Source organism: Oratosquilla oratoria, chromosome 14 (genome assembly GCF_046742065.1).
Source record: "Oratosquilla oratoria isolate Oo_2021 chromosome 14, ASM4674206v1, whole genome shotgun sequence".
Classification (NCBI taxonomy): domain Eukaryota; kingdom Metazoa; phylum Arthropoda; class Malacostraca; order Stomatopoda; family Squillidae; genus Oratosquilla; species Oratosquilla oratoria.
This window is the reverse complement of record NC_134790.1, coordinates 50,630,753-50,658,003: the sequence shown is the minus strand read 5'-3', so window position 1 is coordinate 50,658,003 and position 27,251 is coordinate 50,630,753. Positions and strand designations below refer to the sequence as shown.

Sequence of the window (27,251 nt, the reverse complement as noted above, 5' to 3'; positions counted from 1 at the left end):
TAGAGAAGATGATAAACCATTGAAAGTTAGTGCTCATAGTGAATTTTCTAATCAATTACATCCTTACTGTAGACAATCTAAGAGAAAGCATGATCTCTTTTGTGTTCCGAGAAGCTTCGCATGAATTCTCTGGTTAGGAATATGTCTGTTATGAACAATTGTCATTACCAACGAATTTTGGTAGACCAGATCCCTCATTGTAACATACAAGGATCTCATTACCTGTTTTTCCCTAACAAGACCAAGGTATCAATAAATTGTCCCGGGTTGAGTCCTAAATTGGATTTGGTTGAAGGTCTTGTCTCTATTCAAGATAACTGCGAATTGCATGCAGACACTATTTCCACCATTTCTAATACCATTAATACAATGCATATAACCGATGACACCTACATTTCAACCTTCAACATCACATTGCCTGAAAACTCTCCTCCCTTGAAAATTAAGAGAAGACCATTGTCAAGATCTCCCTCAAATGATTTACATATACTACCAATCCTTATCATACCCTTACTTTCAGTGTTAGTGGCAGCACTGATTGCCTTTGTTGTATTCCGGAGATTGGCTCTGTCAAAGCAAATCAACCATGTAACCTCTTAATTCAATACCTTATATATATTGACATGCATGTTATTCACATTTATAGGTATTATGTTTATGTATTATTCCCAATTTATTGCATGAATGATGTATTTTGGAGGGTAGCTTAACAGTTAGGCAAGGGTAGATTAGCTTATTCTAGAAATATATTAGCAAGCCCTGTAAGAGGGAAATAAGAAATTGGTCGGGACGACCAAGGGTAGCTGCCGAGCCCTGTAAGAGGCCGGTAGTTGTACGAATGGAAATGAGCCTGCCTGCTCGCCTGCTGTTTTGATAACATTGAGGTGACGCTATGTCTATGTAAACACACCGACGGTGGTGACTGTTTTATAATCGATGATGTAATCAAAACTTTGTAAGCGCAGGTTAGCTTCGTTTGACTAATGCTGAGGTAAACGATATCGCTAGTGGCATTGCAATGGCTTTCCGGATTGGTGCAAGGTGGAGAAGGAGAAAAAAACTATTGGTGCATGAATTCAAAATCACGCCCATAAGGAGTGACATTTATTTGAAAAGACATAGGAGATTGGATTAGAAAAATTAGTGACGTCAGACGAAGGTAGCTTAGCGTAGAATACGGGATCTCGTCAGACGATCTAGAGAGACGATGTAGAGAGACGAGAAAAAGAGATCCTGAGTGTAACAAGACGGTGAAATTACAGTGAAAGAAGAAAGAAAATTCACCACCCTTTTATTAACCCAAAGGACGAGAGGAATAGGCACGGGGCCTAGAAAATAGTGAGACTACAGGAAATACAAGGCATTGGGCCTACTGCTTAAGAGGAACTTGAATATTTAGTGAAACTCACGTAACGAGTGGTATTACAAGTCATATATACGTGTAATGGTCGAGGACCGACAGTGGTGGTGACAGTGGTGACAAGGGGGTGGTGAAACACACACACACACACACACACACACACACACACACACACACACACACACACACACACACACACACACACACACACACACACACACACACACACACACACACACACACACACACACACACACACACACACACACACACACATATATATATATATATATATATATATATATATATATATATATATATATATGTTTGTTATCTTGCTTGAAACCGTCTATCAACCAATCAAAAGAAGAGATATGACGTCACGACTGAGGACTAGCCAATCAGAAGAAGTGATATGACGTCACGACTGATGACCAGCCAATCAGAAGAAGAGACATGACGTCACGACATCATATGATACGTAGTTTTTCAAGCAACGACGAACTGACGTCACAATCTTCTGCATTTCACTTCTTATAACAGCGTATCATTCAAAATTGTATTTGACCCAATATATATATATATATATATATATATATATGTATATATATATGTATATATATATATATATATATATATATATATATATATATATATATATGAAATACGTAAGACAGATGAGTGGATGGGTGGTGAGATAAACACAGGGAACCATTTAATGATTTATTCGGACGTTTCGTCCTTACCAGGACTTCTTCAGAGTACATGCACATTCAAATCATTCACCCCCTAAATACCCGCCGAATCTATCCGCGTTCCACCATGATCGACCTGACCTCTCGTCCTCCTACGGTCTGCCTCGCGAAGTATCAAGCGGCTGGCCGTCTTTGTTAATTCAATAAACCCATCGCGGTGGTTGTTGTTTGGATGGGAAGCGATGTAAGCTGCTTCAGTTATTTTCCTTCTTTTCTGAGGAAGTCCTTTCTGCAGCACCTCTACTTTGTTCCAGTCTGGTAAGTGGCCGTGAGTATCTACATGAACCACTAGCGAGTTTGATACTCGGTGTGCCTTGACGTCATTCCTGTGCTCAATTGTCCGTTTCTTAATACCTCGGCTGGTTTCCCCGTAGTAGCTCACAGGACAGTTTCCACACGGTATCTTGTAGACGACATTGTTTTCTTCCCGTTGGCCACGACTTTATTCTGGTTCTTAACAATGTCTCCTATTTTCGTTCCCGTGCTGATTGCAATCTTGATGCCGGCTCTAGTGAGCAACTGTCCTAACGCGCCTGGGTGGCTCGAGTTTGGCACGGACAAATAATCCCTGCTACCATTTTCAGTCACGTCTCCTCTGTTCCTTATGCTTCTTTTTGCTATCTTTAAAGCCTTTTCTCTAAGTCGGTACAACAGCCCTTCCGGATAACAGAGTTTGGTGAAAACGTTGAAAATGTAATCTATTTCATCTTTAATAAATTCTTCACTACAAATGCGGTATGCTCTCAGGAAGAATCCTATTACTACTCCACTCTTTATTCTCTCGTTGTGGCCGGAGTAGTAGTGAATGATGTCGTCTTTATTTGTACTTTTTCTATGAACCGAGAATGCGGTCTTGTTCTCTTTCCTCCAGATGACGGTGTCGAGGAAGGCCAATTTGTTATCTGTCTCGTGTTCAACAGTGAACTGGATGTTTCGTTCGACATTATTTAACCTCCTCAATTTGTTGTCCAAATTGGTGTTCTTGGGGGCCACGACTAAGACATCATCCACATATCGAAACCAGGAGGTGTTTCGACCCATTATTTTTACAAAATGATCTCTCTCTAAAATTTCCATATATTCCTCTCCGTTGAAAACGAAGGGACCAAATCTCACACATAGCGATATAAGTTTTAAGAAATCTGCCTTTCCTATGGGTAGAGCCTCGTCATCCATATCTCTAACTACCTCTCTTGCTGCTTTTAACGCCTCCTCCACGCAAACATTTGTGAATAAGGCTGTGACACCATACGAAGCCATAACATCCCGATGAGACCCATCACTTCAGGCATACGTAGTGCTCCGCATAGGTTGGCCAAATGTCTGGCGAAACCCCTATCCAACAGACTGGGATTAATAAGTAGCGCCCACCTGAAAAATTCCAGTGACCTCATTCACAGATTAAAGGATATGGACATTTCGGGAAAAAATATGGCTTCGTATGATGTCACAGCCTTATTCACAAATGTTTGCGTGGAGGAGGCGTTAAAAGCAGCAAGAGAGGTAGTTAGAGATATGGATGACGAGGCTCTACCCATAGGAAAGGCAGATTTCTTAAAACTTATATCGCTATGTGTGAGATTTGGTCCCTTCGTTTTCAACGGAGAGGAATACAGCCAGTGTAGAGGCCTTGCGATGGGGAGCCCCCTCAGTGCTGTTTTAGTTTCCCTCTATATGGAAATTTTAGAGAGAGATCATTTTGTAAAAATAATGGGTCGAAACACCTCCTGGTTTCGATATGTGGATGATGTCTTAGTTGTGGCCCCCAAGAACACCAATTTGGACAACAAATTGAGGAGGTTAAATAATGTCGAACGAAACATCCAGTTCACTGTTGAACACGAGACAGATAACAAATTGGCCTTCCTCGACACCGTCATCTGGAGGAAAGAGAACAAGACCGCATTCTCGGTTCATAGAAAAAGTACAAATAAAGACAACATCATTCACTACTACTCCGGCCACAACGAGAGAATAAAGAGTGGAGTAGTAATAGGATTCTTCCTGAGAGCATACCGCATTTGTAGTGAAGAATTTATTAAAGATGAAATAGATTACATTTTCAACGTTTTCACCAAACTCTGTTATCCGGAAGGGCTGTTGTACCGACTTAGAGAAAAGGCTTTAAAGATAGCAAAAAGAAGCATAAGGAACAGAGGAGACGTGACTGAAAATGGTAGCAGGGATTATTTGTCCGTGCCAAACTCGAGCCACTCAGGCGCGTTAGGACAGTTGCTCACTAGAGCCAGCATCAAGATTGCGATCAGCACGGGAACGAAAATAGGAGACATTGTTAAGAACCAGAATAAAGTCGTGGCCAACGGGAAGAAAACAGTGTCGTCTACAAGATACCGTGTGGAAACTGTCCTGTGAGCTACTACGGGGAAACCAGCCGAGGTATTAAGAAACAGACAATTGAGCACAGGAATGACGTCAAGGCACACCGAGTATCAAACTCGCTAGTGGTTCATGTAGATACTCACGGCCACTTACCAGACTGGAACAAAGTAGAGGTGCTGCAGAAAGGACTTCCTCAGAAAAGAAGGAAAATAACTGAAGCAGCTTACATCGCTTCCCATCCAAACAACAACCACCGCGATGGGTTTATTAAATTAACAAAGACGGTCAGCCGCTTGATACTTCGCGAGGCAGAGCGTAGGAGGACGAGAGGTCAGGTCGATCATGGTGGAACGCGGATAGATTCGGCGGGTATTTAGGGGGTGAATGATTTGAATGTGCATGTACTCTGAAGAAGTCCTGGTAAGGACGAAACGTCAGAATAAATCCCTAAACGGTTCCCTGTGTTTATCTCACCACCCATTCACTCATATATATGTATATATATATATATTTCTATATATATATATATATATATATATATATATATATATATATATATATATATACATCTACCTATATACTTATAAGATTGTGATCATCTTGTTTGTTATCTTGCTTGAAACCGTATACTGAAGAAGAGATATGACGTCACGACTGAGCACCAGCCAATCTAAAGAAGAGATATGATGTCACGACTGAGAACTAGCCAAACAGAAGAAGAGATCAGAAGAGATATGACGTCACGACTGAGGACCAGCCAATCAGGAGAAGACATGATGTCACGACATCCGCTCTGTGGGTCCCAAGGAACCCCAGCATTGACAGCGTGACGTCACAACTGCTAATTTTCCAATTTGCCAATTTTTTAATTGATTACATATTTTCTGACCATTAATATTTAAAAAAAAATCATATTCAGTTTTAAAAGTATAGCCAACTCATCAATTAGCATCTATGAGGCATAATGAGTTTATTGAAATATTACGAACCGTATAAATCATATGATGCGTAGTGTTCCAAGCGACGACGACATGACGTCACAATCTTCTGCATTTCACTTCTTATAACTAATCAAGCCACTGCCTTCGTTTATTGAATAGAGCATTGTTTTGATAAGATTATATTGACCATTTTTATTAACAACGTATAATTTATAATTTTATTTGACCCAACGGGTCACGGGTGGTCGAGTACATATACAAATATATATATATATATATATATATATATATATATATAACAAGAAAGTAATGTCCTAGTACATTGGTAAAATTATACTAATGACCCACTTTCGGAGAAGAATAGGCGAAAGTAAAAACATCCGTATATTTCGATCACTACATGTGATTACAGAGTGGAGAAAAGCGTGTATTTATACAAAAGTAGTGTCCCAATTTATTCGATGGTTTTTATTAGCGACATGCTGAAATACAGCAGATTTTTCTTGCCCATATTTGACAGAGTTCTTGTGCTCTTTGATCCTAGTGGTGAGGTCTCTACCAGTTTGTCTCCAATATACATCATTGCAATCTAAACAAGGTAACTTGTAAACTTCAGGAGTTGAATTACTCCTTGATCTGTGATGTACATTGACAACTTTACTGAATAAATTATTGGGATACTTGAAGATGAGATAGATTTTTTTCTTTTGGTACCAATTGAGACATATCATTGATTGATTTATTATATGATAATTTTATGCAAACATGCCAAAACCAGCTACCACTGCCACTAGAAAATATAATAAGCTTAACAAAACTTTGTGTCAACACTATGGTTTTTTCATTCAAAGATCATTACTTTAAAAGAAATTCGGATGTTCCATGGGCTCAAATCTCTCGCCATTTCTAGCCAATCTATATATGGAATATTTTGAGTCAGTGCTACTACCAGGGATAAAATCACCCGCAATGTTTTGGTACAGATATGTTTGGGATAATGAATGGGGTTCCTTCCAAGAATTTCACAATAAACTCAATTATTAAACGAATAACATCAAATTCAAAGTGGAATGGAAAATAGATCACAAATTACCATTTTTAGATATCTTAGTAATTAAAAATTCGGAGTTTTTATCGTTTACAGTTTATAGGAAGCAACCCCCCCCCCCCACCTATACAGGGAACTACCTACATTTCTTTAGCTATCATCCAGATAAAATATAGTGTCCCTTCTGGCCTATTTTTACGTGCTTTGAGAATATGCACTTCACAATATTTCAGTAAGAAATCAATTAACAAAACTAGAATACCCGTCGTGGTTTTTACTAAAAGCCCTTAGCAAGGTCAAAATTAGTTTTTATAAATTTGATTCTCCATGGGGAATTGTCTGTCTCCAATTCTTAGCAATTGCCACAGTCAAAATACCAAGTTGTCATATGCGACGTACAAAGAAAAGAAAAGAGAAGTAAAGAAAAAGGTAAAGGAGGCAAAGAGGAGAGCAGTTGCAAAATGGGGTAAGAGTATAACAGAAAATTTTTAAAAGTAATAAAAAGATGTTTTGGAAAGAAATTAAGAGAGGAAGAGGAGGCGAATCAAGTAGAGAAGAAAAAGTAAAAGGTGCAGATGGAGAGATGATAATGGAGGAGAAGGCAGTAAGGGGAAGATGGGCAGAATATGTTAGGGAGTTGCTAAATGTGAAGGAGGATAGGGAAGGAAAGATAGCTGCAGTGGGAAATACTAGGAAAATGAGAGTGATGAGTGAGGAAAATGGAGGAGAAATAAGGAAGGATGAAGTGAAGGCAGGTTAAGATGATGAAAGCAGGTAAGGCACCTGGTCTGGATGGATGCCATGCAGAATGTCTTAAAAAAGGAGGTACAGTGATGGTGGACTGGTTGGTGAGGCTATCTAATGTTTGCTGGAGAGAGGGTAGAGTGCCAGAGGACTGGAGGAGTGCTTGTATAGTTCCACTTTACAAGGGAAAGGGGGAATAGTGTGAATGTAGTAGTTTCAGAGGGATTAGCTTGTTAAGTGTAGTTGGGAAGGCTTATGGGAGGATCTTGATTGAGAGGATTATGAGAGGAATAGAGGGAGTAATTGGTGAGGAACAGTGTAAATTTAGGACAGGTAGAGGTTGTGTAGATCAGATTTTTGTGGTAAGACATTTATGTGAGAAAACTATAGGAAATGGGAAGGGTGTTTTCTGGGCCTTTATGGATCTGGAAAAGGCTTACGATAGGGTAGAGAGAAAGGCACTGTGGGAGGTTATGCGGATATACGGGATAGGAGGAAAGCTTCTCGGAGCTGTCAAGAGTTTTTATGAGAGTAGTAGAGCTTGTGTCAGGATTGGAAATGGAGAGAGTGAGTGGTTTGAGGTAAAGGTGGGACTTCGTCAAGGATGCGTTATGTCACCCTGGCTGTTCAACTTATACATGGATGGGGTGGTGCGAGAGGTAAATGCAAGGGTAGTGGGTCAGGGATTGGAGATGGTTAAAGAAAATGGAGAAAAGTGGGAGGTGAGCCAGCTGTTGTTTGCGGACGACACTGCGCTTGTGGCAGTATCGGAGGAAGGATTGAGGAAGTTGGTGACAGAGTTTGGGAGAATGTGTGATAGAAGAAAGCTGAGGATAAATGCGGGTAAAAGTAAGGTGATGAGATGTACAAGGGGTGAAAGTGGCAGTAGACTGGAAGTGAGCATTAAGGGAGAGCAACTGGAGGAAGTGGATAGTTTTAGATACTTGGGTGCAAATGTGGCAGGAAAAGGTGGAGTGAAGGTGGAGGTAGAATGTAGATTGAGGGAAGCGAGTAAATGCCTTGGTGGATTAAAAAGTGTAATGAGGAATAGAAATTTGGGAATGGATGCTAAGAGGAGACTGTATGAAGGAGTGATTGTGCCAACAGCACTATATGGAGCAGAAACATGGAACATAAGAGAAGAAGAGAGAAGGAGTTTGAATGTGTTTGAGATGAGGTGTCTGAGAAGTATGATGGGGGTTACTAGGCTAGATAGAGTGAGAAGTGAGGAGGTGAGGAGGAGAACAGGGGTGGAAAGGGAGCTGGGAGATAGGGTTGATGAAAGAGTATTAGGATGGTTTGGACACATGGAGAGAATGAGTGAAGAAAGACTAGTAAAGGAGGTATGAAAGGCAGATGTGGAGGGAGTGAACATGAGGGGACGTCCTAAGATGAGGTGTATGGATGGGGTGAAGGGGGCTTTGGGGAAGAGGGGAATGTCTGTTGAGGAAGGACGGGAGAGGACAGATGACAGGGGTGAATGGAGAATGGTTGTATATGGAAGATGCTGTGATGGGGGGTGATGGGGGGTGAGGTAGTATGTGTGAGCAAAATTTTGACGCAGCCCGAAGGGATTTCTCCCCGTCCTCTCCTTTATATGGGGGGACGGAGAGGGGGGGTCGCCGATTTAATGAAGCGGCCTTGCTGTGGATGTGCTGTGTCTTGCGACACTGCTTCTGACCCAGGGCAGTGGACAGGGTGCAGGAATGACCCGTCATCTACGAGGTGCTAAGATGGGAGGGAGGGTGGAGGGGTGTGGAGTGTATTCAGGGATGGAGTGGGTGGGAATGATTTTATGCCTTTTCATTTTTGGCTACCTCCCTATTAAGGGGGAAAAATCCTTGGTATATGTATGTATGTATGTCATTTATTTCATCAATGTTCCTAGGAGCTTATAGAATTTCTTCTCCTGAGTTTTTGGATCAAGAATTAAAATTTGTTTATGGCATTGGAGAAAGTTTATAATATCCGAAACAGCTGTGTTACGTCCATAGACGTAGAATTGTATTACTGCCTTTGTTGTATAAAAATCAGGAGTAGGAAAAATAATTTGTGCATTGTACGTCCTTCAATAAGGTCACGGTACGATCAGTTGTACCATTCCCCCCCCCCCGTCACCGTCGTCGACTTGCTCGAGTGTGGGGAAAGAAAAGGGTAGATGGTGTGTGTGGGTAACAATGGCAAGGTCGTCTTCTCCCTAACTGGCATTGGTCAAAGAGTCGCCCAATATGTGGGTTATGCACTGTTAGAGGGAGGGACAAGTTACGTATACTGTGGCAAAGTCACCACCTCACCATTGTAATATCAAATAAGTCAACGGACGCAGGGATCATGGGAGACGCACGAGTCGGTGAGTCGATATTGCTTTAGTATGTGATGTCATTTCTATGTGAAATTTTGTGATGATTATGCATTCGATGTCAAATTTATGATGTGAGAGTTACGACTCAACATATTGATTGGTACTTATGTATATTTATTGTTATTGGTTGGCATTTATGTATATTTGTAGTTTTGTACACATTTGTTACAATAAAAACATTATTTGTAGAATGACCTGTAGTCAGCGTCAATTCGGAACTCCATTTTATTCCCTGCGTATCCTAAGAAGAGACAACAATTGGCCAACAAATCTTACAGTCATTCGACTCAGTCACCGTCATGGAGCAGGCCAAGGTGTTGAGACGACAGAGGAAAGCTGCGGTCACACTTCACCTTGGAACCTTGTGCCGGCAAATCGTTAAAGAAGACGTAGCCGGAATTACAGACAGACTGGACCGTGTCCGTACGTCCTACGATGAATTTGAATCGGCACACGACACTTACCAAACGTTTCTTGGGCAACGATGAAAATGAATTAGAAGCCAGTGAAGTATGGTATAAAGAAACTGAAGAGGAGTACATAAAGGTGATAAAGACACCAGAGCGTTCATTAAGGTAAGGACTCAAAGTAAAACTCCGTGTGCAAAGTCCCGCGTAGACAGTGAAAGTGAACGTTTAGATGTCTCACCGGCCGAACAAGTTGGGATCTTATATATACCCAAAGTTGAATTGGACGTGTTTGAAGGGAACCCTCTTGAGTATCAATTGTTCATAACAATATTCGATGAACTCGTAGACAGTAGAGTGAGTGACCCTCAGATCAAATTGACCCGTTTATTACAATACACCAAGGGGCCGGCGAAAGCTACCATATAAAAAATTGCACGATGGTGGGAAATAGCGCCGGTTACGCGCAAGCGCGCGCTATATTGAAACGCAGGTTCGGTAATTCTCACCTTGTATCTCAACAAATTGTTCTATCCCCCACGCTCTTTAATCTATAAATGCAGGACTTACCCACACCAGACACCTCAGAAATACAAATCTCTTCCTACGCAGACGACATAACAATCACATGCACACATCGTAACACAGACAAAGCTGCAGAAATAATCCAGCCATACCTTGATACACTCAACACATGGTTTATCACAAACAGACTCAAAATAGCTCCAACCAAATCTACAGCAACACTTCTCACCAACTGGACAAAAGAACACAAATACATACCTCATCTCTACATCAACAGCACTCTAATACCACACACAAACACACCGAAAATTCTTGGTGTAACATACGATACATCCATGTCTTTCAAACAACATATCACAAACATAAAAAACAAATGCACACCTAGACTTACCGCACTTAAGTCAATCACTGGAACAACATTTGGACAAAACAAAGAAACTAATACAACAATATATAAACAATGTATACGCTCAGTGATGAATTATGCGAGTCCTGCATGGGCTGTTAATCTCAGTGAGACACACTACAACACCCTTCAAATCATACAAAACAAAGCCCTAAAAACAATTACAGGCTGCACAAATACAACACCTACAGACCATTTACACCATGAAACAAAAGTCCTCAAAGTCAAGGACCACCTCGACATGAGAGGCACACAAACACTTGCTGCAGCCACCACAAACACATCACATCCGCTACACTACATAGCATAACACCCACACACACCAAGAAACATTAAAACAACACCCAAAGACCTGTATCACACACAGATACTCTCTTCTCTTCCTCCACAACCACCAAACACCAGCCTCCGGAAACATATTCATAATCATATCACTCACCGCTCCATTAACACACTGCTGCATGCCAGACTCCCTGATATCCACCCTTCTGAATCCTCTCTCCCACGAAAGGACAGAGTCCACCTGGCCAGACTGCGGTGCGGCCACCAACCAGCACTTCTAAGCTACCAGAAGAGGCTGGATGACCGCATTGTGAACAGTTGCCCAGGATGTAACACTTCACACCATATCATATAACACATAATGGAAGACTGCATTATACACAATCATGCACGCAAACAACACAACATACACTCTATAAAGGATTTGTGGGAAAACCCAGTTTCGGCTGTGGCATTCCTTGGGAAGACGGGACTGCTCGGACAGACAGTCTAGGGAACGACAACAACAACAACAACAACAAATTGTTAATGATTTAAAAAATAGTAAGATGGTGTCCAAGCCTCAAGAGTTGAGGCAATTGGGGGATGACTTAACGATGGCAGTGGCTACTTTTGGAAAATTAGAATTGTATGAAAGGTTTAGCACTCAAAAGTATATCTTAGATATTTCACAGAGGTGTCAGGGATTCATTCGTAACAAATGGAAGCAGAAGGTTTTAAGTCACAAACGAGAAACGGACACATACCCATCTCTCAGTCAATTTGCTAAGTTTATTAATGTCATGGCAGATGAGGCATGTGATCCGGTTTATGGATTGCAATCCACATGTAGGGGTCAAAATGTGAAGAGCAAAAGTTGTAATGTAGCAGCATCTGAGTCTAAATACCCCGTCAAGTTAGGGCGTGCTGGTAGCACATGTGTGGTGTGCGGGGAAGGACATAGACTATTCTACTGTGAGGAATTTAAAGGCATGAAGCCTGATGTCGGTTGGAAGTTGTAAAAAGACACAAGCTGTGTTTCAAATGCTTACTAGGTGGGCACGGGGGCAGCAGATGCTTCAAACAATCCATTTGTTCAGTTCCTGGATGTGGTTTAAAGCATACGAAATTCATCCACGTCCCGGCAAAGGACTCTCAGAGTATTGGGGGCGTGGTTGAAAATTCGGAGTGTCAAGAATCAAGTGTGTTCATGAATGGTTATGTCAATGATGCTCGATCGAAGATCTATCTACCCATTTTACCGGTTGTCGTGGATAATAAACTTGAGGTCACGGCGTTGTTAGATAGTGGATCAGACACTACTTTCGTCACGGAGTTGGGTCTGAAAGGAGACCTTAAGGAGTACACCATGAGTACTTTAGGGGGGACCAGGGAAACTCAATCAAAGGTAGTATCCCTTAGCCTTACGTCACCGGATGATAGACGAGAGGCCAGTGTTACAAATGTCATGGTCGTCCCAAGAGTGCCTGTTAGGCAATCACCTGTCAAAATTGAGTTTGATAAATTCCCCTACTTAAAGGGCATACTTTTGAATACTAGTCAAGTATCTGAGCCAGACGTTTTGATAGGTATGGACAACGCTTGGCTCCTAAAACCATTGGAGGTCAGAGGGGGCTCAGGCGGGAATAAGCACCAACCTTATGCTACGCGGACCTACTTTGGATGGTCTGTAAATGGCCCAAATAGTGCAGGTAAGTCTCATAATATCAGCTCGTGCTTTGCAAGCTCGATCGAAGCAGATGTTGAACGCTTGTGGATGATGGAAAATGAATGTGAAGATAGGGCACCATCTCAGAATGACCAGAAGGTTATCAACCTTTGGGATAAAGAAACACGATACGAAGATGGGCATTATGTACTGCCAATACCTTGGCGAGGTGAGCCAAACTTGCCCAATAATCGTGACGTCGCCGAGAGACGATTAAGGAGTTTGAACCAAAGGTTGGTGAAATCCGGAATATTGAATGTATACTCTGAGAATATTTCAGATTTGTTGAAGAAGGGGTATGCAGAGTATGTTCCCGAGGTTGATTTAAAGAGAGATGATGGCAGAGTGTGGTACCTTCCGCATCATGCTATTACTAGCGAAACCAAACCAGGTAAGGTGAGAGTCGTATTCGATTGTGCTGCTCAAAAGAATGGAGTCAGTCTGAACAGTCAGTGCCTACAGGGCCCAGATCTGAACAATAAGTTGATTCACGTGTTACTCAGGTTTCGTCAACATCATTACGACATCGCGGCCGACATTGAGGCCATGTATCACCAAGTCAAAATTCCCATTAGCGATAGAGACGCTTTAAGGTTTCTATGGTATGTTAGTAATGAAATAAGAGAGTTAAGAATGACCTCGCATCCCGTTGGCGGAATATGGTGCGCTAGTAGTAGCACCCATGCTTTGCGGAAGACTGTAGAAGACATGTAACCTTGTGAGGAAATAAAAGACACGTTATTCCGGTTATTTTACGTTGACGATATGTTGAAGTCCGTAGCGTCACCTGAAGTAACAATTAAGGTAATTGAAGATACAAGAAGTGTCCTCAGACACGGAGGGTTAAACTTAACCTAATTCATGATTAATGACGTCAAATTGCTAGAGAGCATCAATGAGCAAGACAGGGCTAAGGAAGCAAAAGAAATTGACATCAAATATGCATAGCAAAGTGCTTGGGATTAAATGGGACGTCGAGAACGACTATTTCTTTTTCGTTAGCAAGGGTGTTCAAACACAGAATGTGACTAGACGGGTTATGTTGAGCCAACTTGCTTCGACTTACGATCCTTTAGGTTTAATTTTGCCAATCATTATTCCAGCCAAGATCTAGTTCCAGGAGGTGACTAGGCTTAAGATATCTTGGGACGAAAGTATTCCTATATCTTTGTGTCAGAAGTGGTTGAAATGGATAGCTTCACTATATGAAATCTCGAGACTTCGCTTCCCTAGATGTGTTTTGCCTTTAGAATTAAATGGTTGTACTTCAGAATTACATCATTTTTGTGATGCAAGTGAGGTTGCCTTTGGTGCTTGCACTTATATCAGGACAATCAATCAAGATGGGAAAGTACATGTAGCTCTGCTAGCCAGTAAAGCCAGAGTAGCTCCCATCAAAGGAATTAATATACCAAGATTGGAAATTTCGGCTGCCGTTGAAGGAGCCAAATTAGACGTTGTTGTTAGAAGAGAGTTGGATATCCCTTTGCTCAAATCTAACTTCTGGTCTGACAGTACTATAGCTATGGCATATATACAGAACGAGACAAGAATGTTCAAGACCTTCGTAGCAAATCGTGTTACAGTCATTAGACAGGTTTCAGTGGCATCATGTTAGTGGTGAAGAGAATCCTGCAGATGTACTATATCGGGGATGCTTTGTAGACAATTTGCCAGTTTCTTGGTTTGATGGTCCTCCCTTCTTGTCGAATTACAAGTGTGCATGGCCAGCACAAGATGATCTTGTAGGACACCTTCAAGATGAAGACCCGGAGGTGAGGCGTGACGTACATCCCACGAGTATTGTACAGACGTGTCAGTTGGGCGTCGCCGTTGGTTGGTGGTTAAGGCTAATTCAATTCCTTAAGAAGACGAAGATTCCGCAGAGTTCACCACTTGAGATCCATGAACTAAAGCACGCGGAAAATCTAATTGTCAAACATGTTCAAGGGCGTGCTTATTTTCATGAAACCAAGAACATTGAAGCAGGGAAAACTGTGTTAAAGTCCAGTTCAATATATAAACTGTCTCCTATTCTTATAGATGGTCTGTTAGTTGTTGGTGGTAGACTCAAGCATGCAGCATTGAATGGGCAAGCCATAAATCCTGTGATCCTCCCTCATAACCACAGATTGTCTACGTTAATTGTACGGGATTGCCATGATTCCTCTCATGTAGGAGTAGAATGGACACTCAGTCAAGTGCGTAAGAAATTCTGGATCATACGGGGTAGAAAAGTGGTGAAACGCGTCAAGATGGATTGCGTAGTTTGTAAGAGATTATAAGGGACCCCCGTGAACCAAAGAATGTCTGACCTCCCTCCTGAGAGGTGTGAACCAGGGGGGCCTGCCTTTAGGTACGTAGGAGTAGACCTGTTTGGACCCTTCCATGTTTTAAAGTCGGGAGATAAGAAATGAAACGTTATGGGTGTCTGTACACGTGTTTTACTACGAGAGCTATTCACATTGAGAAGCTTGATAGTTTACAAACTTACGCATTCATCAATGGTTTCGTACGCTTCACAGCGAGGCGAGGTTATCCCAGTAAGGTGTGGTTGTGTTGGGTGCCTACTAGATAAAAGTCAAATTGTGGGAAATACACTGTAATCTCTGATACTGACAACTAATACGTGTGTATACAACGAGAGCTGGCTCTCAACTGACGCCACGCCGCCAATTTTGGCGCGAACAGACATGCATCGCATTATGCGATATCCAATATAATTACAATATACACAATGATTACACATAATTACAATAAATAATAAAACAACAAACAACAAAACATATGACAATTTTATAAAGAGGGGGAAACATATAATTCCCCTAATAAGCAACACACAATTACAATGTACGATAATGGTATGATGTACGACATACCACGCTAACACATCGCTCGGCCAGCACCACTCGGTGACCCCACCGAGCAAACAAGAATAAGACTGACCGAGGCAAGGAGAATCCAAAATACACAAGGACAAACCACAAACACACCACATATGCGACAGTGGCAGACAAAAGTGTGGGACAAATGGATACAATAGCACACCCAATACATTAAATAAACACATACATAATTAATTACATAAAGACAATACATACAAACACAGAAAGGAACATAGGACTGGCGCCAGTTAACAAAATACAAATACAGCAATTGCCGGACGTCCGGGACATGATACTTAATATCTAAACACGACAAAATACAATTCAAAACAGTACACTTAAGAGCTAAACAATAGTTACACATTATAACCAAGAATGGGACACACACAAAAAAATGGTAAATATCACAAAGAATACATAACAATACACAATGAAAGTTTAGGTAATTACAGAACCCCTTGACCTAAGGTCATAATTATGAGGGGTAGATAAACAAGGCATAGTTCTTAGTGGGCCCTGGAGGAGGCCGGGTAAAGGCAGGGATAGGCACTTGAGTCTTCTTGAGCCTATCAGAGTGTGAAATCTCGCCAAGGCCTGTAGAAGGGTAAAAAATCCTGAACTTGTTAGGGTGTAGGCGTTCAGTCACCAAAAGGGAAGCCTCAAATTTACAATTCAATTTCGACTGGCGATCAGGCATGCTTTTGAAGACATGATCATCAACACCGATGGTCACAGATTTTGCACGAGCATGTTGTTGTTTCAACATGTCGGCCTTTGAAACATCCAGTTTATCTCTTACAGAACTATAAATGGCATGCATCACATGACTCTGGATGTTACTATAGTCATCTAAATTGTAGAGGGGACGAGCAGGGCTGTCAAGCACATCATATGGGAGCCATTTCACAACTCCAAGGATAACATAATGAGGCGTTTTGCCCGTAGAAACATTAATGGTGCTATTGATATAAGCACTGACATGGGGAAGCCAATCCTCCCAAGACTCATGAAAATTACTAGCAAGGTGACATAGGATCTCTAAAATTTTCCCGTTCGTCCTCTCAACAAGACCATTGGACGCTGGATGATAAGCAGTCACGAACGTCTGTTTGATGCCGGAACGTTCGCAAATACCTGCCAAAACCTCGTTCCTAAATTCCGTCCCATTATCACTAAGGAGCACCGAAGGAGTGGTGTATGGACACAACACATGGGAAACTGAAGCATGTGCTACAACTGGTGCAGATTTGTTACGTAAGGGAGCTAAGACTATAAAACGACTAAAGTGATCCACACCAACAAGGACATACACAGAGCCTTGCGTGCTACGAGGCAGTTGCAAAAGATCTATAGCCACAGTCTGAAAAGGGCGAGATGGAGTAGGGTACTCTAAAATGGGAGCAGTGCTCGTAGAACCTTTGTTCTGGGCACAAGAACTACACCGGGCTACATGAGAGGTAATGTCTAGTCGCATTTTAGGCCAATAATACTTCTTCCGTACCATAGCCAGAGTTTTGTCACGACCTGGGTGACCAGCCTGAGGGGCATCATGAGCAAGGGACAAAACAACGGGAATTAGAGACTCAGGGATCACTAGCTGTGCCACATCTTGCTCAAACACTTCCACATTACGAATGAGAACCTTGTCCTGCAGGGAAAATTGGGACAGAGGTACTGGTAAAGCTGGTAAGGTAGAATCATCACCAGACTCCAAAGCATAAATGACTGAAGACCAAACAGGGTCTTCACGCTGAGCTTTGGCCAGATCTTGCAGGGAAAAAGTTATGAATCACTGTAACAGCAGCAACAGGGATATTACGTGAAAGTGCATCAGCAACGTGGTTCGCACGCCCCGGGATATGTTTAAGGGATGGATTGAATTCCTCGATCGTGAGGAACCATCTGGCTAGACGGCCTGACAGATTCTTGCCGTTGAAAAGCTGAGTGACAGCAGTGTGGTCCGTGTAGACTGTAATAGGATATCCAAAAATGATATCACGGAAATGCTTTACAGCCCACACCACTGGCAGGGCCTTTAAATGAGTAACAGAGTAACGGGACTCAGGCTTATTAAGAATATGACTAGCATATGCAATAATATGAGGTCTACATCCATCTACTTGTTGCATGAGTACAGCTCCAATACCTGTACCAGAAGCATCTGTACAAATGGTAAAGTGGAGACTGTAATCAGGAAAGGCCAACACAGGCGCTGCAGTAAGAGCAAGCTTCAAAGAATCAAAACTATTCTGATGAACATCACGCCACTGGAAGAAAGAGTCCTTCTTGAGAAGGCGAGTGAGAGGGGAAGCAATTGAAGCAAAGTCTTTAATGAATGCACGATAGTATCCTGCAAGTCCAAGGAAGGAACGTACATGTTCAACTGTCTTCGGTATAGGGAAGTCTCTCACCGCTTTGATTTTATCACCTGTGGTGTGGATACCATGTTTGTCTACAACATGACCTAGGAATTGGATACTAGACTTGAAAAAGGAACACTTGGGTAAGTTGAGTTTCAACCCAGCTTCAGCAAAACGTTGCAAGACCATGGACAACTTAGTAAAGTGGCTTTCCACATATTTGGCAACTAAAACCAAATCATCCAGGTAAATAAAAAGTCCATCTCCAACTAAGCCATGAAAAATGGAGTTAACTAAGCGCTGGCAAGTCAAAGGAGCATTCCGCAAACCCATGGGGAAACGAAGCCATTCATAGTGCCCACTGAGAGTCGAGAAGGCCGTGACTTTACGAGACTTCTCCTCCAGGGGTATCTGCCAAAAACCTGCTTTTAAATATAAAGTGGTGAACACCGTATTACCAGTGCCAATGGACTGAAGAAGCTCGCTTAAGAGAGGCAGAGGGTAATGGTCTGGAATGGTGACCTCGTTAACTCTCCTGTAATCAATAACAGGACGAAAAGATCCATCTTTCTTAGGCACCAGGAGAAGAGGTGAGTTCCACTCTGAGTGGAACTCCTGTACAACACCTTCACGCAATAAATCGTCAACCAAGGACTGGGCTATAAGCCGACGAGAGTGAGGTAGCCAGTAAGAGGGGACGTAAACAGCACGAGTACCTGGCTGAAGATCAATTCGATGAACCACACGGTCCGTAACCCCTAACGGATTACCTGGTAAAGCCAAAGCCTGACGGTGAGTAACTAACAGGTCAAGGAGACGAGGCGTCTCTTCAGGAAAATCAATCTCGCCTACAAATGTGGCAAACTCAGAAGCTAATTGAGTAGGGTCACGTACTGGAGGAGACTGTAGAACAGAAGCTGCTATAATAGGCGAGTCCTGGAAAGTAGCAGCGTGTACCACCTCAAAGGAGCCCAACTGACTGCCAGGAGAGAGAGCAATAGGAGCACCCGTGACATTGGTTACCATCGCCGTGGTGACATGATCCTCGCGAACAGTGGAGAGAGTTCCTTCTAGGGCAAGCCGACGAATACGAATAGAGTCAGGCAAAGAGAGAACGTCAGACCCTATCGGGGCACCTGAGACGCGCACTGGAACTCGAACAGAACTTGAAGGTTCAATAAGATGCTCTCCTATAACAACAACAGCACAATGAGAAACAGGGTTAGAGCGCTTAGAAGTTGGTACAGGCACATGTGCAGACTGATCAAACATAGTAGAATCACAAACAGAAACTGGCCTATCCGATGCAGAGATATCAAGATTGCAGAAAGTCACTACACGGCGACTAGGAGAAATATCTATGCCATGAGCTGTAAGAGCATCAATAACCAAGAGACAATCACACTTAAGGGCAATGCCATAAACAACAACAAAAGTGACATTGAATACTGTAGCATGCGAGGGAAACTGTAAGGGAAGACAAACAGATCCAAGAACAAGCAAGGGAGAACCTTGCACAGAATGCAAATTATTACAAAAAGGAGATAAAGGGAGATTATACAATTCCCGTAGAGCAAAATAAGCCTTTCTACTTAAGAGACTACATTCTGCACCAATATCTACAGTGACAGAAAGAGACGTATCCCTAGTAGGAAATTGAAAGATAAGTAATTGAGAAGACTCAACACCCACAAAGGGAATTATTTGAGACCGAACATTACTGGTCAACTCTTTGGGGTGTGAAACACACGCTGTTGAAAATGGGATTGCCGAGACTGATGAGAAGTCTCATCCTTAAGTTTCAAAACCTTGAAACATTGATCAGTCGAGTGTTTACAATGACCATGGGTATGGCAATAACTGAGTCTACCGTGAGGTTCTACTCTAGAAGGGTCATGCTACATATTAGAAGAAACAGTAGGTACACTTCTGTGAACAGGGACTGTCTGGACTTGTATACCTGGCGCCTACGGCGGTAACAAAATTCGCTTGAATGACCAGACCTGTTACAAAAGGTACATAACAGGAGAGGGGGGGTAACTGTATATTGAGGAGAGCTATGACTAGGATATGGAGACTGAGAGGGCTGAGGAGAACAAGGGGCATGGGCATGTTGAAGACCATTGCTAATACACAAGGAACTAGAAGGCACTTCCCCTAGATTACAGGAAAGCCTTGTCGCAAAAGACAACAGAGTTTCATCAGTCGTATACTTGAGAGAAGATGCAGCTATTCTCTCAGAAGGCACCAAAAAAGAATATACATCAAAAATTCTAAAATAAGACGAAATCTATCTAAAGTGATATTGCCATTATCTACCCAATCTGAATGTGAAAGTGACTCTAAAGCATCAACAACAATTATACTGGCCTGAGCTTGCGCCCGTCTATAATCAAGAGTGCCCACTCGGGATACGAGAGTATCAGCCAGTTTGAAACACCAATGGAACGAACCACCACCAGGGGTATCGGTATAGGGGACGACAGTCACTATGGAATCCAGCGAACGACGACCACCTGTTGACGTGAAGAATACGCGGCACAAATCTTTCTGTCCAAAATCCTCCACCATCCAGGGCTCAAATTACAGCTAGGAATACACAGGAACATAGGACGATCCAGTGATAATCGCAGATGACGACGATGCCACCGGGAAGAGCGAAAAAAAATCACCTGGCACACTCCGAGAAAAATGTTCCTGCGCCTAAATACTAACTTAAGTCACTGCATCCTGAGCACTATCACTTCTTATAAATTTACTTAAGTCACTGAAAAAAAAAATTACCTGGGCTGGAAGGAAAAATGGGAGAAAACAGATCGCCAACAACGCAATATCACCGGCCGGCAATTTTCAAATGTCACACAATTCGAGAGTTCTGCATAGAATATAAACACACAATACAAGTAAAACATGAAATATTAAACCCCTGCCACCAAAATGTGTTGGGTGGCTACTAAATAAAAGTCAAATTGTGGGAAACACACTGTAATCTCTGATACTGACAACTAATACGTGTGTATACAACGAGGGCTGGCTCTCAACTGACGCCACGCCGCCAATTTTGGCGCGAACAGACATGCATCGCATTATGCGATATCCAATATAATTACAATATACACAATGATTACACATAATTACAATAAATAATAAAACAACAAACAACAAAACATATGACAATTTTATAAAGAGGGGGAAACGTATAATTCCCCTAATAAGCAACACACAATTCCAATGTGCGATAATGGTGTGCTGTACGACATACCACGCTAACACATGGTCAGACAATGGTACTAACCTAGTAGGCGCGAGGGCTGAATTAGTACGCAATGTACGAGATCTTGACCGATCATTGATCGTAAGGGAAACACGTCGACGTGACGTTGAGTGGTCGTTCAACCCGCCTTCCGTGTCACATCACGGAGGCGTTTGGGAACGCATGATAAGGTCTGTACGCAAAGTACTCTTCGCTTTAATCATCAAAAGCCCCAGAATGATTGATGATGTTTTGCAAACCCCTTTCTGCGAAGCGGAAAGTATAGTCAACAGTCGGTCACTTACCAAATGCAGTGATGATGCAAGTGATGAGAGTCCGCTGACTCCCAATCATCTGTTACTTCTCCAAGGAAACTCTCCACTATCTTGGGGAGCTTTTCACGATGCCAATCCTTACTGCAAACATTGGCGTCACGTGCAACATCTAGCTAAACAATTTTGGAAAAGGTGGGTTAGTGAATACCTAGTGGAATTGCAAAGAAGGCAGAAATGGAATTCTGAAAGCCCGAATCTTTCAGTCGGGGATTTAGTGCTTAATATGAATGAAAACTCGCCCCATGGTTCTTGGCCGCTGGGGAGAGTCCAGGAAATGCGGGTGAGCAGGGACGGATTGGTCCGTAGCGCCCGTTTGAAAACTCAATTCAGTGAGCTCACCCGACCCATTACAAAACTAGTATTCCTTGAAGGTTCTATGTAAATATTTTGTGTTGTCTGTCATAGATATGTATGTATCGCTCATTCATTTCAACAATGACATAACTCAAAAATTGAAGATTTTGAGTTATTTATACCACTGAATTTGCCATTTTCTATATTTATTTGTGGTAAGAACGCCATAACTCTAGTAACAAAACTGGCAGCCAGATGTCGTTCAAGGCAATAACGTCATAATTCCAAATTTATTTTTCAAATAGGCACAAAGCATGTTTATAATAAATGTATTTTTTGATATGAGATGTCATGTACTACATTTAATCATGAAAAAATTATTCATTGCTAAATACCTCGTTTAAAAGTTTCATGGGAGACTGTATTACATCATTAAAAGTTTATTTTGCCTCTCCTGAAAAGTAGCATTTTTTTAGTTATGTCAGTGTTGAAATGAATGAGCGATATGTGCATTTTTTTTTTATCGTAAGATTCAAGGTGGGGAAGTGTTACGTCCATGGACGTAGAATTGTATTACTGCCTTTGTAGTATAAAAATAAGGAATGGGAAAAATAATTTGTGCATTGTACGTCCTTCAATAAGGTCACGGTACGATCAGTTGTATCATATCCCCCCCGTCACCGTCATCGACTTGCTCGAGTGTGGAAAAAAAAAAGCAATAGCAAGGTCATCTTCTCCCTAACTTGCATTGGTCAAAGAGTCGCCCAATATGTAGGTTATGCACTGTTAGAGGGAGGGACAAGTTACGTACACTGTGGCAAAGTCACCACCTCACCATTGTAATGTCAAATAAGTCAACGGACGCAGGGACCATGGAGACGCACGAGTCGGTGAGTCGATATTGCTTTAGTATGTGATGTCATTTCTATGTGAAATTTTGTGATGATTATGTATTTGATGTCAAATTTATGATGTGAGAGTTACGACTCAACATATTGATTAGTATTTATATATATTTATTGTTATTGGTTAGCATTTATGTATATTTGTAGTTTTGTACACATTTGTTACAATAAAAACATTCTTTTTAGAATGACCTGCAGTCAGCGTCAATTCGGAACTCCATTTTATTCCCTGCGTATCCTAAGAAGAGACAACAATTAGCTGACAAATCCTACAATCTGATTGACAAGACAAAAATCAAAGCTAGGAAATATTTTCTTAATATTTCGGAGGTCAAACAATCTAATTATAAAAATATGTTAACGATGCATATACAATGAAAATTTAATTAATCATCCTAGCATTTTTTTTATATATAAATTTGGTACCCAGGTAGTATTAAAAAACAATAGCAACATTAAGAGTTTGTTAATTTGAAATTTACTATGAGGAAAAGCAGGTTGTATTTGTAGCATACCATGTAAAAACTGTGATTTTATTTACATAGGTAAAACAGGCAAATTTAAATAAGAGAATAAGTCAACATAAATATAGTATTAGAACGGGGCAAGTGTCAAGTGGATTATTTGTCCACCAAAGGAATTATGAACAAAATACTGTCTGGGAAAATTCAAAAGTAATTACTTCTTGTAATAATATCGTAGAAATAAATATCATTGAATCTTGTTACATAAAAAGAAAGTTTGAAAATAATATGAATTTGAGTTTGGGTTTATTTAAATTGGACAATTTTATTATTGACAAGATTGTGTATGGTAATTTGTAACATGGGACCTTTCCGAATAGCCTCTGTCTTCTCATGTATATATCGTATCTTTCTCTATTGTTTTTTTGTACCTTTTAAAATGTCTTAATAGACGAAAACGTTCGGTATATGTTTTTTTTTCTTTAAATTTCCCGGTGGTTTCTGCAAAAAATATAATTATACTTATATATATATATATATATATATATATATATATATATAATATATATATACATATATATATGAATATATATATATACATATATATATATATATATATATATATATATATATATATGTGTGTGTGTGTGTGTGTGTGTGTGTGTGTGTGTGTGTGTGTGTGTGTGTGTGTGTGTGTGTGTGTGTGTGTGTGTGTGTGTGTGTGTGTGTGTGTGTGTGTGTGTGTGTGTGTGTGTGTGTGTGTGTGTGTGTGTGTGTGTGTGTGTGTGTGTGTGTGTGTATATATGTATATATATATATATATATATAGTTACGACTACAGGCTCGTCGTAGTGAAAATTTTTATTCAGACGCACATGAGCGCATGTACGTATGTGTAACTCGGACTATGCCGGCCGTTCCCACGGTAAGGCTTGGTGGACTTCTCGATATCCAACTGTAAGAGTACTGTTAAAGTGATGAATTATATTTATATGATGTATTCCATTCCTTTTGTACTCTGTTAACCAAATTCTATACATTACATATAGATTTATGTATGTCTATTGTCTTGTGGAACTCTCTTGTCAATCTTACGAGTTGATTTACGTAAGATAAGAGAAATTACATATTCTCTTAGTCTTCGGACTCCAGTGAGAAAGTTCTGTGCCTACGTGAGGTGTATTCACGTCTGAAGACTCTTAAAGTGATGATTTCTATTCATCTGATTGCATTTCGTTCCTTTTTGTGCTTTGACAAACTATTCCATACTTTGCATATGAATTTATGTATGTGTATTACCTTGCGGATCTATCTTGTCAATCTTAGGATATGATTTACGTAAGATTAAAATAATTGCATATTTTAGCCGTTTTCTGATGCTGTAATGTCGTTGTGGGCATGCTAGCTTAAGCGCGCGCTAAAGAAATTGGCGTGTGAACTAATTTTGTGGCAACTGCGTCCCTAACTTACATTTACGTACGTATAGATATTCATATAAAAACTATTAAGTTTCTGCTTATCTAAGATTGACAAGGTAACTTCATCAAATATTATTATCTATTCATTGATGTAAAGAATATCCGTGTATGTACTTGGAAATATTCCTAAACACTCTTGTTAATCGTCGCGTCTAGCAATACTTGGCAACTCTCCGGATCTGACGGAGAAGAGTCTATATATATGTCATTGCTTGTAACGGTCAGCGACTCTGCCTCTCAGAGCCCCCCATTGCACTGGTTCCTCTACATTTTGGGACTTAGAATAATTTTGTCTATTCTCGAATCTTTGTGGACTCTGTTTATCAGAGCCTCATTGCTCGTGTCAATTTTGTCGGACTTAGTCGTAGAAATTTTCTCGACTTTGCTATTTTCTTTACGTAAATTATTACGTAGGACTTAGTTTCCATTCTGATGGTCGATATTTCTCGACCTTACCACTTATTGTCTTTAAGACTATTTTTGATTGTTATTGATTGTCGATATTTGATCGACACTTGTATATTTACGTGTCTTGGCAATACTAGCCTTTTATGTTCTGTGAATTTACGTGTTACGGACATTGTACTTTTCGCTAGTTTTGGCGACTTCTATTTTTCGATCATTGTTTATTTGTATCTTCATTTTTTTGAAGGAAATAATATTTCTTAAACAGAACTCTAGTTTTGAACCTGGCCCTTCCCCATAGGCGTCACAATATATATATATATATATATAATATATGTGTGTGTGCGTGTGTGTGTAGCAAAGTCATGCCTTGAAGAATTAGTTTTCTATAGAATTCACGCACCATAAGTCATTTTCATTTATTAATATTGTTACCCCGCTGGAACTTGCCTTATGGATATATAACATTATTAATACTATTACGTCTGTCATATCTATGTATAAATATCTATAAATATTAATGCTATTAAATGTATATCATATCCTTGCATAAATAATTATGTCCCGCTGCCAAGATAGCAGCTTTATTCACCTATACTTGCATTTTAATTTCAACAAACAAGGCCAATGAGAACTGGAGTTTGCTTAATTCCATCATCCGTCACGAGGAAGTGTACCCTTCACCAACTGTAGTAATATAACACTACTTATGGTGACCCAATAATTTCCGGACACCCCAGCCGCCTCCGTCGCAGCAGAGGTTGTGGCGCTAACAGCGAGTCCAGCCGTCACCACTGCACAGGACGACGCCCCTAACAAAGAGTCCAGCCGTCTCCGCAGCATAGGACACCATCCCGGAGCTGCTGTCATTACCGCTGGACCTGCCGAAAATGCTACTATTGTAGACTGACCAGATCCCTCCTGCAGCTGCCGCCGCTGGGCCTGCCGCCGGACCAGCCCCCTAAGGCAGCTGCCGCCTCTGGGTCTAGCGCCGCTGGAGCTGGTGCCACTCCCGCCCACGCTCCGGACCTCCTGCCGCTGGCCCTGGACCTACCACCGCCGGAGCCGCTGGCCCTTGGAGCTCCCGCTGCTGAACCTCCCGGAGCTGCTGCCACTACTGCCACCCAGGTATTACTGCCGCCGTCGGAGTTGGTGCCACCCACGCCCCGGACCTTCTGCCACCCCCGCCCCTGGGTGCTACCGCATTCCCTGCCCGAGACGAACCTCTGCCCGCCCACCGCTTCACTGTTCCCTGGAGAGGCGAACCTCTGCCCGATTGCGGCCCGCCCGACTGTCTCCAGGAGAGGTGAACCTCTGCCCATGTCACCGCTTCAATGTTCCCTGGAGAGGCGAACCTCTGTCCGACCCCGGCCCACCTGACTGTCTCCAGAAAAGGCGTACCTTTGCCAAGCCGCCGCATCAGTGTTCCCTGGAGAGGCGAACCTCTGCCCGACCGCGACCCACCCGACTGTCTTCCCGCCTTACTGTTCCCTGGAGAGGCGAAATCTCTGCCCTACACTGCCTCGTCTTCAGTCTTTTTAGGACTCGATTCTTTGCTCATTTATAGTGCCCGACAGTGTTATTTACAGTGCCCAGGATTATTACTTATAGTCCCCAGGATTATTACCTATAGTGCCCAGGATTTTTAACTGTAGTGCCCGACAGTGTTATTTATAGTGCCCAAGAGTGTTACTTGTAGTTCCCAGGATTATCCATTGTGTTAGTGAAACCACCCAAGTTAGTGTCTAAAATGTGCCCGTCTTAGTGTTCCATATAATATTGTGCTAGTGTCTCATATAGTGTCAATTGTGTTAGTGCCCGTTATTGATAGTGACATCGACAATTTCGTCCCGCAAAGATAGCTTACGAAGCCACAACCGCAGTCGCTTTCCGTACACTTGCATTCTGCCCCTAGAACCCGTACATGTGGTTCTACATCTTGGAATGCAATTTTAAGGCCTCTTCGATCACTATTAGCCTTACTAAATTCTGGC

General features: G+C 41.6%; 1 protein-coding gene across 1 annotated transcript; it reads left to right on the top strand.

Moving 5' to 3' along the window:
* Positions 1 to 11,718: 11,718 nt before the first annotated feature.
* Positions 11,719 to 15,163, top strand: LOC143032660 (uncharacterized). Its single transcript, XM_076197539.1, has 4 exons — positions 11,719 to 12,157; positions 12,205 to 13,588; positions 14,112 to 14,340; positions 14,465 to 15,163. The coding sequence occupies exons 1-4, from the start codon at positions 11,719 to 11,721 to the stop codon at positions 15,161 to 15,163; spliced, it is 2,751 nt and encodes a 916-aa protein (XP_076053654.1).
* The last annotated feature ends 12,088 nt before the right edge of the window (positions 15,164 to 27,251 follow it).